We start from the raw sequence: 12,409 nt of genomic DNA on the forward strand, positions 1-12,409 counted from the left end.
AATTCCAAAACATGTAAACATATAATTATTTATTGGAACATTTTATGTACACATACTTCACTGAGCGTCAGTCAACTTTAACATGGGGCAGACATGGGTCAACAGTAAAATCATCTGTAGTGTTATTACAATCATCATTTGGTTTAAAAGGTTAATAACATCAGAGCACAAAGCTTTGCAGTTGTATGACGATGTCCTTGGTACAGTATATATTGCTATTAAAGGGATTGTTTACGCACATTACAAAAACCTCCTTACAGTATAAGTATTTTTGTAATTTGGGTACACTGCTCTTTAAGCATGCCTGGACGCCACATTTTTGTCAAGCTAACATACAGTACCAGTCAAAAGATTGGAAACACCCATACACTTGAGTATACATATATATTTGTTAAACTTATAGTACATGCAGCATGTCTAAATCAATAATGAACCACTATATATTACTCAACAGTTTAATTAAAAATAAGAATAGTTTAGAATTGTTTGTAATAACAGCACTTCTTGAGCAGAAACCATGTCTGCTAAACTCTAATAATTAGCCCACCTTAATCTTTATACCAAAACATTAGAACCTGAGACTACTTCTAGACCTCTCAAACTTAACTCTGGATAACTTGTTTTCATTGTTACATCTAATGAGGCACTGAGTTAGATCTGAGATGCCAGGTATGATCATTTTCAGGTAGAACAGAAACCCAGGAGGATTTGGACCTTGTAGGACACAAGTTGAACACCCCTGTTAAGAGGGGTAGGCAACCTTGGGGGTGGAGAGCTGAAACAGTTTATTTGGTAACCCAGGTCTGAGTGCTTGGGCCCTCCAGGACTGAGGTTACCTACTCTGGACCTGGGGAAATGTACTGTCTTCACATTTCCTCAGTGTAGTCCCCCTTCAGGTGTTACGTTTAGTAAAGGACCAGCATGTTATTACATGTGGCAAAGGACTTTGTCCTAAGAAAATACCCCACCCACCAAGCAGAGACAAGGGGACAGTAAAGACATGAAACGCATAGAGCACACACCTTTAGTAAAAGCAGTAACTGAGAGGTGCTTTTTATTTCTAAAATCTCTTTGCCTTTCTTGAGGTACTTGTGCAATAATGTATTTTTATCCTACAGACTTAAAGAGTTTAGATCAGGATTTAGGGTTGAGGAATCATATTCTAGACGTATCGCTAGGGGAGACTACTTCAAGCTTAGGCAGTGGTATTGCTGAAAGGGACCTCCCTGTTTTAGAGGAAGCTGTCATCACCAGAGACGTAGGAGAAGCCATTGAAGGCGTTGGAGCTGCTGGTGCCGGCGTTGAGGTCAGGAGTGCGGCCCACCGAGCTAGGCACCATCTCTCTGGTAAACTCTGGGTCTATGTGCTGCATATCTGCTGGTCCTTTCTAAAGGGCAAAACATTTCAGTGAAAAAGCAATTCAGCTAACAGAATATGGTCGTTTACATTTTAGACATAAATAAACAGGCCTTTCAGGAATTTATACCAAAAATAAACTATGTTTGTTGTTTGTCTATATATACAGTGAGAGAAACAAGTTTTTTATCCCCTGCTGATTTTGTATGTTTGACCACAGACAAGGAAATGGTCAGTCTATCATTTTAATGGTAGGTTTATTTGAACATTGAGACACAGAATGACAACAAGAAAATCCAGAAAAACGCATGTCAAAAAACTTTACTAATTCAATTAGTGAAATAAGTATTTGATCCCCTCTCAATCAGAAAGATTTCTGGTTCCCAGGTGTCTTGTACAGGTAACGAGCTGAGATTAAGAGCACTCTTAAAGGGAGTGCTCCTAACCTCAGCTTGTTTCTGGTGTAAAAGACGCCTGTCCACAGAAGCAATCAATCAATCAGATTCCAAACTCTCCACCTTGGCCAAGACCAGAGAGCTGTCCAAGGATGTCAGGGACAAGATTGTAGGCCTACACAAGGCTGGAATGGGCTACAAGACCATCACCAACCAGCTTGGTGAGAAGGTGACAACAGTTGGTGCGATTATTTGCAAATGGATGAAAAACTGTCACTCTCCCTCGGTCTGGGGCTCCATGCAAGATCTCACCTCGTGGAGTTACAATGATCATGATAAAGGTGAGGAATCAGCCCAGAACTACACAGGAGGATCTTGTCAATAATCTCAAGGCAGCTGGGACCATAGTCACCAAGAAAACAATTGGTAACACTCTACGCCGTGAAGGACTGAAATCCTGCAGCGCCCGCAAGGACCCCCTGCTCAAGAAAGCACATGTACAGGCCCGTCTGAAGTTGGCCAATGAACATCTGAATGATTCAGAGGAGAACTGGGTGAAAGTGTTGTGGTCAGATGAGACCAAAATCGAGCTCTTTGGCATCAACTCAACTCACCGTGTTTGGAGGAGGAGGAATGCTGCCTATGACCTCAAGAACACCATCCCCACCATCAAACATGGAGGTGGAAACATTATGCTTTGGGGGTGTTTTTCTGCTAAGGGGACAGGAACACTTCACCGCATCAAAGGGACAATGGACGAGGCCATGCACCGTCAAATCTTGGGTGAGAACCTTCTTCCCTCAGCCAGGGCATTGAAAATGGGTTGTGGATGGGTATTCCAGCATGACCCAAAACACATGGCCAAGGCAACAAAGGAGTGGCTCAAGAAGAAGCACATTAAGGTCCTGGAGTGGCCTAGCCAGTCTCCAGACCTTAATCCCATTGTTGCCAAACGTCAGACTCGAAACCTTAATGACTTGGAAAAGATCTGCAAAGAGGAGTGGGACAAAATCTCGCCTGAGATGTATACAAACCTGGTGGCCAACTACAAGAAACATCTGACCTCTGTGATTGCCAAAAAGGTTTTTGCCACCAAGTACTAAGTCATGTTTTTCAGAGGGTTTGAATACTTATTTCACTCATTAAAATGCAAATCAATTTATAGCATTTTTGACATGCGTTTTTCTGGATTTTTTTGTTGTTATTCTGTCTCTCACTGTTCAAATAAACCTGCGATTAAAATTATAGACTGATCATTTCTTTGTCAGTAAGCAAACGTACAAAATCAGCAGGGGATCAAATACATTTCCCCCCCACCTCTAGTATTGGCACCCTTGATAAATATAAGCGAAACAGGCTGTAGAAAAAAATTGCTATTAATCCTTTTGCTCTTTCACTCAAAATACTCACAAAAATATAACCATTAACTGCAAAAGTAAAGTTATTGAAAAAAAACTTTACTTTTACAGTAAAGTTTCTTTCAAATTCTAAGATTATTTTTTTCTACAAAATGTATACCACAATTATTGGCAACCCTAGAAATTCTTCTGTGTGAAATCGAATTGAAGTATTCTAAGTTCACCTGAGTGATTTGGAACACTAAAGTGGTAAGACATGAATTCCTGTTTCACTGAGACATTAATATTTGCTGAAACACAGGCCAAATTCCCATTGTCATCCATCACTACTGGAAAGGCAAAAGAATACAGTAATGATGTGCGAATAAAGGTTGTTGAGCTTCACAAATATATTTCTTAATTCTTACTACGTAGGTGTCGTGTGCCATGTCACAAGAATTTAATTGTGCAGAATGACACTGCGTTATTTGACAAATAAACTTTGAACTAATCAGGAAATGGCTATAAGAAACTTGCTGAATGGTTGAAAATGCCCATTTCCACTATCAGGGCAATAATTAAGATGTTTAAAACAAAAGGAGATGTTAACAGTCGGCCTAGAAGAGGATGTGTGTCTATATTGATCCTCCACACAGTGAGGACATGGTTTGAGTGGCCAAAGAATCACAGATGGAGAATTGACGTTAGCTGGGTCTTTGGGGTCAGAATGTCTCTAAAAGTACTATCAGACGCCACCTACATAACCACCAGTTGTTTTGGAGGGTTGCGGTAAAAAAGTCTTTGTTGTCATCAAACAACAAACAGAAGTGCCTACAGTTTGCAAAACATCACTGGAAATTTCAGTGGTTTCTAAGGTCAGATTTGGATTTGGTGTAGACAGAAAGATAGCCATGCTGAAAAGTACCTCAACCCCAATGTGAAGTATGGTGGTGGATATTGAAGTTGTGGGGCTGTTTTTCTTCCAAAGGCCCTGGACAACTTGTTAGGATATTTGTAAACATGGACTGCAAGTACCAGCAGATAATAAATCAAAACCTGATTGTCTCTGCCAGGAAGCTTCAACTGGGCCGTGGTTGGATCTTCCTGCAGGACAATGATCCAAAGCATACCTCAAAATCTGAAGGGTCAAGAAAGTTATGGATGGAGGAATGTTCTCAGATCCCTTGCCATGTGTTCTCACACCTCGTTAAGCATTATAAGAGAACACTCAGAGCTGTTATCATGGCAAAGGGAGGGTGCACAAAGTATTAAATTAAGGGGTGCCAATAACTGTGGCACACAGAATTGATTCTTTCAATTGTTTTACTGTGATTAAAGGTTTGATTTTTTTCATATTTTGACTGAAAGAGCAACAGGATAATAAATATATATATATATATATATATATATATATATATATATATATATATATATATATATATATATATATATATATATATACACTCACCTAAAGGATTATTAGGAACACCATACTAATACTGTGTTTGACCCCCTTTCGCCTTCAGAACTGCCTTAATTCTATGTGGCATTGATTCAACAAGGTGCTGAAAGCATTCTTTAGAAATGTTGGGCCATATTGATAGGATAGCATCTTGCAGTTGATGGAGATTTGTGGGATGCACATCCAGGGCACGAAGCTCCCGTTTCACCACATCCCAAAGATGCTCTATTGGGTTGAGATCTTGTGACTGTGGGGGCCATTTCAGTACAGTGAACTCATTGTCATGTTCAAGAAACCAATTTGAAATGATTCGAGCTTTGTGACATGGTGCATTATCCTGCTGGAAGTAGCCATCAGAGGATGGGTACATGGTGGTCATAAAGGGATGGACATGGTCGGAAACAATGCTCAGGTAGGCTGTGGCATTTAAACGATGCCCAATTGGCACTAAGGGGCCTAAAGTGTGCCAAGAAAACATCCCCCACACCATTACACCACCACCACCAGCCTGCACAGTGGTAACAAGGCATGATGGATCCATGTTCTCATTGGCCCTCATTTATCAAAAGTGCGTACACCAAATTTCCAGCGTACACCTGGCGTACACCCAAAACCACGATGACTTTGAGATTTATCAATATGGACGTTGGCGTACGGCACTCTCAAATCCTACGCCAGCTCAGGAGGTGGTGTACGCACATTTTGAGTTAGTGCGGAAATGCGCCGAAAAAAAAATCCTAACGCACTGACAAACTAAAAGATATGATATATTATGACCTACTGTAAAAAAAACAAAAACATAATTACAAACTTCAGTGTTTATTTTTGTGCAACATGGACTTCAAGGTTTCATTTGTGTGACTTTACCAAAGCATTTGACTTACATGTATTCCTTCAGATGCGAGCCTGTGCGCTTTACATGACGTTTCAGGGTTAGGCCCGGCAGTTGCGCATGGACTGGGTTCAGTAATAAAAGGCTTTAAATTACCAAAATATAATTCAGACTGACAAAATAACAAAAATGACATTCTTCTTCTTTAAAACAATAATAGAAATAATAATAATAACGACATTCTTCTTCTAAATAACAATAAACGTCATTAATAATAAATATCATGAAATAATAAGACGAAAATTACAAATTGTCATGCAATTATTAATGTGAATGAATGGTACATCACATCACATCATCATCTTTTATTCCGCTTTTTAAACTGCCAAATGAAACAATTTTAGGGAAGGTATTGCGCACACCTGGATTTTAAAGGTACGCACAGCTTCATAAATCAGGCGGTGAGAGGAGTGTAAGCAAAATCTTACGCCAACATATAGGCCCGTTTCTACGCAAGAATGATAAATGAGGGCCATTCTGTTTACGCCAAATTCTGACTCTACCATCTGAATGTCTCAACAGAAATCGAAACTCATCAAACCAGGCAACATTCTTCCAGTCTTCAACTGTCCAATTTTGGTGAGCTCGTGCAAATTGTAGCCTCTTTTTCCTATTTGTAGTGGAGATGAGTGGTACCCGGTGGGGTCTTCTGCTGTTGTAGCCCATCCGCCTCAAGGTTGTGCGTGTTGTGGCTTCACAAAAGCTTTGCTGCATACCTCGGTTGTAACGAGTGGTTATTTCAGTCAAAGTTGCTCTTCTATCAGCTTCAATCAGTCGGCCCATTCTCCTCTGACCTCTGGCATCAACAAGGCATTTTTGCCCACAGGACTGCCGCATACTGGATGTTTTTCCCTTTTCACACTTTGTAAACCCTAGAAATGGTTGTGCGTGAAAATCCCAGTAACTGAGTAGATTGTGAAATACTCAGATCGACCCGTCTGGCACCAACAACCATGCCACGCTCAAAATTGATTAAATCACCTTTCCTTCCCATTCTGACATTCAGTTTGGAGTTCAGGAGATTGTCTTGACCAGGACCACACCCCTAAATGCATTGAAGCAACTGCCATGTGATTGGTTGATTAGATAATTGCATTAATGAGAAATTGAATAGGTAGTGACAACAACTCACCACATTGGGGTTGTATGGTGGAGTAATTCGCTTGTGGTACAGGTCATCCCAGTTAATGGAGGAGAAGAACACATGGTTCTTGATTTCTAACTGTAAATACAAGTCATACGAGATATAAGCAGTGTATAACTTAAAAGGAACAATACATTAGCAAAGACATGGGTTGCATCTGAAATGCACTAAATTGGTTATGGGGTGCCATTTCAGATCCAACCTGTTGTGGATCGAGAGTGTTTGGCCTGCCACTCACAAAATCTGCAATGGCTCCCAGCCTGCGGTGCTGGTCCTTCTGCAAGAGGCCCCGAAGCAGACTACACACCGCGTCTGACTTCCCTGGGGGCAGCGGCAGAGGCTTGTGCAGGATGCCATCATACATCTCAGAAACGTCCCGGCTGTAAAAAGGGGGCTGGAGACCCAAAGACAGGATGAGTGGAACAGAGAAGAGAGTACTGTAACAGACAGCCACACACAATTGCTGAAGTTGGTAAAGTAATTGTCTTGGAAATGTGATGCACATATGTGGGTTGCACCTAAATTGCGCTAGCACATTACAGTAGCTTTTTAAGATACCAAAACATACAAGACTATAGATCATCTCATAGAGCACAGCTCCCAAACACCACCAATCCACTGTACGGTCATAGGGCTCCTTACGCAGAACCTCAGGAGCCAAATACTACAGAGAGAGCGAGAGGGAGACACAGTTAGAAAGTCTATTTAAATATTACACATACAGTATCAATTTCAGGGCTAAACCTCACCTCAGGTGTTCCACAGAAAGTAGACGTGGTGGTCTCTGGCTCCACACCCTCTTTACACAGCCCAAAGTCTGTTAGTACCACATGGCCCTGTGACACACACATTTTATGCACCATTCCATTACACGAGCAGACAGATTGCATTTTATACTGTTTTGTGAAATCTTAAGATCTTAACCTCTATAATATGAGGAGCAAGTGAGCTCAAGTGAAAATATTACGATAACATTACATCGACTTATGAGAAAACGTACCTGAGAATCTAAGAGAATATTCTCTGGCTTCAGATCTCTACATAAGAACAAAAAATATATTTTATTTTACAGAGCCTCCATTACAACTTAATAATTTTCTCAGTGCATGTATCTTTGTGAACTGACCTGTAAACTATGTTGAGGGAGTGAAGGTAGCCGATGGCACTAGCAACTTCAGCAGCATAGAACCGAGCCCTGGGTTCCAAGAAGCATCTCTCCCTCTGTAGGTGGAAGAAGAGCTACAAGACGAAAATAGAAAGTTAGAGAATAGTTTTTTCTTCATATTTTTGTCATTTAGTAGATGCTTTTATCCATAGTGAGTTATATTACTGATTGCATATAGTATATTACTATACAAGCATAATGTAACTTTGAAGTTACGGTGAGGAGGGGATTAATGAGCCAATTGGAAGCTCCAGTAGCCTGTTAAAATAAGTGCTATGGGGTCTTTAGTGACCACAGAGTGTAAAGACACCAAGAGATCATCTCATCTAAAAAGTGTTATCCTCAACCGTGTAATGTCCCCTTCATTGTCCTGGGGCATTGGAATTTAATCTTAAAACCAGTGGGAAGAGTGCCCTCTACAGGCCCCCCAACATCAGTTCCAGCAGTATTTGGTTCCCATCCAGGACCGACCCTGTTTAGATTCAGAGGCATGCCAACAGCGGGATGAATGGATGATGACATTTTTTTTTAACTATTGGCCTGCTGGGCTCTGTCACAGCATGTAATAATATTAACACTATATTAACTTATCTGTAATAGCACAATGATACAGAGACTTTGCACTGAGCCGATGATTAATTGGAAGAAAAGTGTTTACAACAGTAGAGCCCAGGGCTAGGTGCCACACTGCTCGACTGCTTCTTGGTTGCTAACAGCTTTGGCAGCTTTAATATAAATAAAGGATTACTTATTAGGGACATAGCTACAGCCCACTACAGTCTACTCCATCTGCCATCACAAACAGCCACATTAAATCTTTTAGGAACACCAAGGCTGTAAGCTAGCTACCTCTCCCCCATTGACATAATCCAGGACAAAGTAGAGCTTCTCTGGGGTCTGGAAGGAATAGTGGAGGCCCACTAGGAAAGGGTGCTTCAGACTCTTCAGTAGCACATTTCTCTCTGCCATTATGTTCTTTTGCTGAAAACAAAAAGAAGGCAGGATGGCAGAATGTCAACCCCACTGCTTCAGCCACAGGAACAAGACAGAATAGATACAGAGAGAGGACACCTATTTCCTACAAAGTTCTATATTTCACATTGTACTGTAGTCATTCAGCTGATGCTCTTAGTAAGAGCGACATATGTACAATATTGATTTCATACATTTTGTACCTTTAGTCCAGCTACCCACTACAGACCAGATCTGTGAGACATACACGTACGGAGATAGGCGTTATTTCTGTTTTGAGTATTTTAAATGTAATGTTTAACTACTTTTGAGTATTCTGTAATTTCTTTTTCACTTGCCTAATTTACAGTCCACTATATTTCTTAACATGATTTCTTAAGATACTTTAGACAGCTTTTTTTACAAAATACTTTTCAGCAGTTCTAATAAAAATATGTTAATGTTAAAAGATGCATCTTATTAGAATAAACATTATTATTTTGGCCATTTAGTATCGAGATAAATTTACATTACAACAAATGCAACAACTAAAAAAGATAAACAACCCCATAATATAGTAAAAGCAAGAAAAATAAATGTATAATTACAGTAACTAAGTTGTTAAGGTTAAGGGCGGTCCATGGAATTATATGGTACAACTACAAATAAAAAAAACTTTAATTTAATTAAACACAAGAAATTTTTTTAATTTTGTGTATAATGTGTAATATGATTTATTAATTGCAATAGTAATTTATTTTGCAATTGTTAATTATGCCCATCTCTGGCTCCACATAATGTGTTTGTAATTAGCAGAAAAACTCCATGATTAATTTACCTATTTTTATAAATAACAAATGATATACAACAATACTGGCAATGGTAAGCTAGGAAACACAACAGCGCATGGGGCTGTAAAAACATTCTGTCAGAGTGCAAAGGACAGAGCATATTTTTTGGATTAGATAAGATGTTATCTTTCTTATAAACACATAACACGGACATAAAACAGGATAAACCAGTTTTTCTACACAGTGACATTCATACACAATTTGTTAATTTAATTATTCTACACAGGAAATAACTTATATGTAAATTTGAAAATCAGTAACGAAAACGAAAGGTTATAAACCAACCTCCTTTTTCTTCAAGATGACTTTCTTCTGTAAAACTTTGACAGCATAGAATTTGTTGTCAGCTTTGAGTTTGGCAAGCAGGACCTGGAAGCAGGGTCATTGTCAGTAAATCTCTGGCTGTTTACTCAACACTTATCTACTAACATCACACTCTTGTAATTACCCTTAAAAATGTTGTAAATGTGAAATCCATGTAGGACAAAATGAGCACACAGAAATAACATCTGATAATCGGTGGCACAAAATATGGGGAGAGGTAATCAATGAAAATAATGCAATGACTAAAATAGTTAAAAATGGCCTTCTCATCATTAGCACAATGTGTCTTTAACATGTCTTCCTTATTCATTGCTTTTGTGTTTGCCTTTTCATCAAGGTAACCTTAACAGTTCTGCATAGACTGAGTTAATGATTGATGTAGACATGCAGCCTTTTATCAGACAGAAAGCAGAGCAGTCTGTCTTACCTTCCCAAAGGTACCTTTTCCAATAACAGCCAAGAAATCAAAGTCAGTGGGCTTGGCACTAGAAAAAAAAACAGTGATAACAGATATGTGTCATACTGATTGACAGGACACTTCTAATAACAGATTATGGCAGAGACCATTGTCACAATATGACTCTGATAGGCTATATGAAATAACATATTGATTAATTCACAACAGCACAGTAAAACACTTCTGTAGTTGCAATTGATGCATGGAATCATATGATGGTCAGTTACCCAGCATGCTTCATAAGTATTTTTTTATATGCATTGGTAATTTGACCATTTAGTATCGAGATACATTTAAAGTATAACTAATGCAACAACTAAAAAAGATAAACAACCCCATAAGACAGTAAAAGCAAGAGACCACTTTGTCACAATATGACTCTGATATGCTGTTTGAAATAACATATTAATCAATTCACACAGTAAAACGCGTAAGTGGTTGCAATTGATGCATGGAATCATATGAAGGTCAGAGTTGATGTTTATGCAGATGCAGTGAACTACTATTCCATTTGTGAAGAGTTGCCAGCTGTCAGTTCTACGTGGCATTATGGATTGTTGAAAACTATTACTACTAATATAACACATACTGTGGGTTGGCTGATGGTCCCAGGTTGACCTCACTGAGGGTGGAGGACGGTGATCTAAGCTAGAAGACAAACAGAAAATAGATCCACAACATGGACTGCATTTGTACAAAGGCACAGTTGACACTGCCGATAGCAACACTCACTGGATTACTGTTCGCCATGTTCTTGATCCATTCCGTGCCCACTGGGAAGGCTACATTAGTGCTTCACAGACCTATCATTGCATAGACAACACAAAAGGAACATCATGATCTGTTGGCACCCTTGTCAGCGGACCACTGTTCTGCTGGTCCCCCTATGCCAGCCTGACTCTCAGAAACAGGTTGTTCTGGTTTAAAACCAAACGTAGGCATAACAAAGTACATTTGGTACTGTGGAGTTTGTAATAGTGGACATGTTTACACTGTAAATATTATTTTGCACTTCCCATGTCTATGAAGGTGTTTAAGGATGGCTTAGGTCATTATTCAAAACAATTAAAATCTCCTCACCCCCAGACAGAGCCACTTGCCAAGAATGTTTGAATGTTTTGAAATGTTCCTACCCTGGTCTTAGGAAATGTTTAACCTTTATGTCGACTGAATACATTTAGTAACCTTGATTATGACAACATACAATCTTGTGGATCAGCAAAATTTCCTCAGGAGTACATAGTTGCAGTTGAGGTTTTAACATGATGTAAGAGAGACATTTTAAAGTGTAATATACAACTATTTCGGGCTTTCGAAGGTATTATAGGCCTCATGTTCTCAAATTACACTACCTTGTAGAATATATGCAAATTGAGTGTAAATACACTATTCAAAATCTACATTTTCTGTCATCATAAAACATGCATTCCTATTAAAGTGGATCTACATGTTTACTCTGTATTCCTCGCGTGTTACAAAGGCTGTTTCGTTTATTTCGAGTACATTTTCCTACTTGTTACAGAAAACTCTGCATTTTCAACATGCCAGGCAGCAGTTTTCACGAATTTCCATAAATACATAAAATATTCTCAAGTAAATTCTCAAGGTACCCGCAACGAACGTTAAAAGTGAGCTTACCTGTCACAGGTGCGTGCGGTCGGTGGCGCTGTCTAGTCGACTGAGTGATCGAAGCTCTGCGGATCTTATGTGTGGTTGTGGCAGCTCAGAACAGACCCGTCATGAGCGAGGGTTGCGCTGCAGCCAGTGAAGCATTAAGGAAATCTAGAGGAGTAGGGGTGGTGTGTGTGTGAGAGAGAGAGATCCAAATCTGTCGCGTATATATCGGGGAAAAGGTCCTGGCAAAGGCAAAAACCTGACTAGAAATTACCCATAAGTATTTTGTGGTCCCCACAAAAACCCGATTTGCCGCTTTGGGGTTAATTAATCTTGCAATTATGGGGTTTGATTTTACATGAGTTTTAGGTCTTAGGGCTTTTTTTTTTTACATGTTTCATTCAAAGCAAATCAGACGTGACATTTTAAGTGTAAAATGACTAACATTTAAGAGAAATCCT

The 12,409-nt window shown here is 39.4% G+C and overlaps 1 protein-coding gene across 1 annotated transcript; it reads right to left on the reverse strand.

Moving 5' to 3' along the window:
* Positions 1-14: 14 nt before the first annotated feature.
* sgk2a (serum/glucocorticoid regulated kinase 2a) lies at positions 15-12,072 on the reverse strand. The gene is made up of 13 exons (XM_010897738.4): positions 11,973-12,072; positions 11,067-11,137; positions 10,924-10,982; positions 10,305-10,362; positions 9,839-9,922; positions 8,601-8,732; positions 7,713-7,825; positions 7,587-7,623; positions 7,336-7,422; positions 7,155-7,250; positions 6,825-6,980; positions 6,575-6,664; positions 15-1,387 (listed from the first exon to the last, which is right to left on the reverse strand). Exons 2-13 carry the CDS (start codon positions 11,082-11,084, stop codon positions 1,232-1,234), a joined length of 1,086 nt encoding a protein of 361 aa, XP_010896040.2. The 5' UTR covers positions 11,085-11,137; positions 11,973-12,072; the 3' UTR covers positions 15-1,231.
* Positions 12,073-12,409: the final 337 nt, after the last annotated feature.

The sequence above is a fragment of the Esox lucius genome, chromosome 12, assembly GCF_011004845.1.
Source record: "Esox lucius isolate fEsoLuc1 chromosome 12, fEsoLuc1.pri, whole genome shotgun sequence".
In the NCBI taxonomy this organism is placed as follows: Eukaryota; Metazoa; Chordata; class Actinopteri; order Esociformes; family Esocidae; genus Esox; species Esox lucius.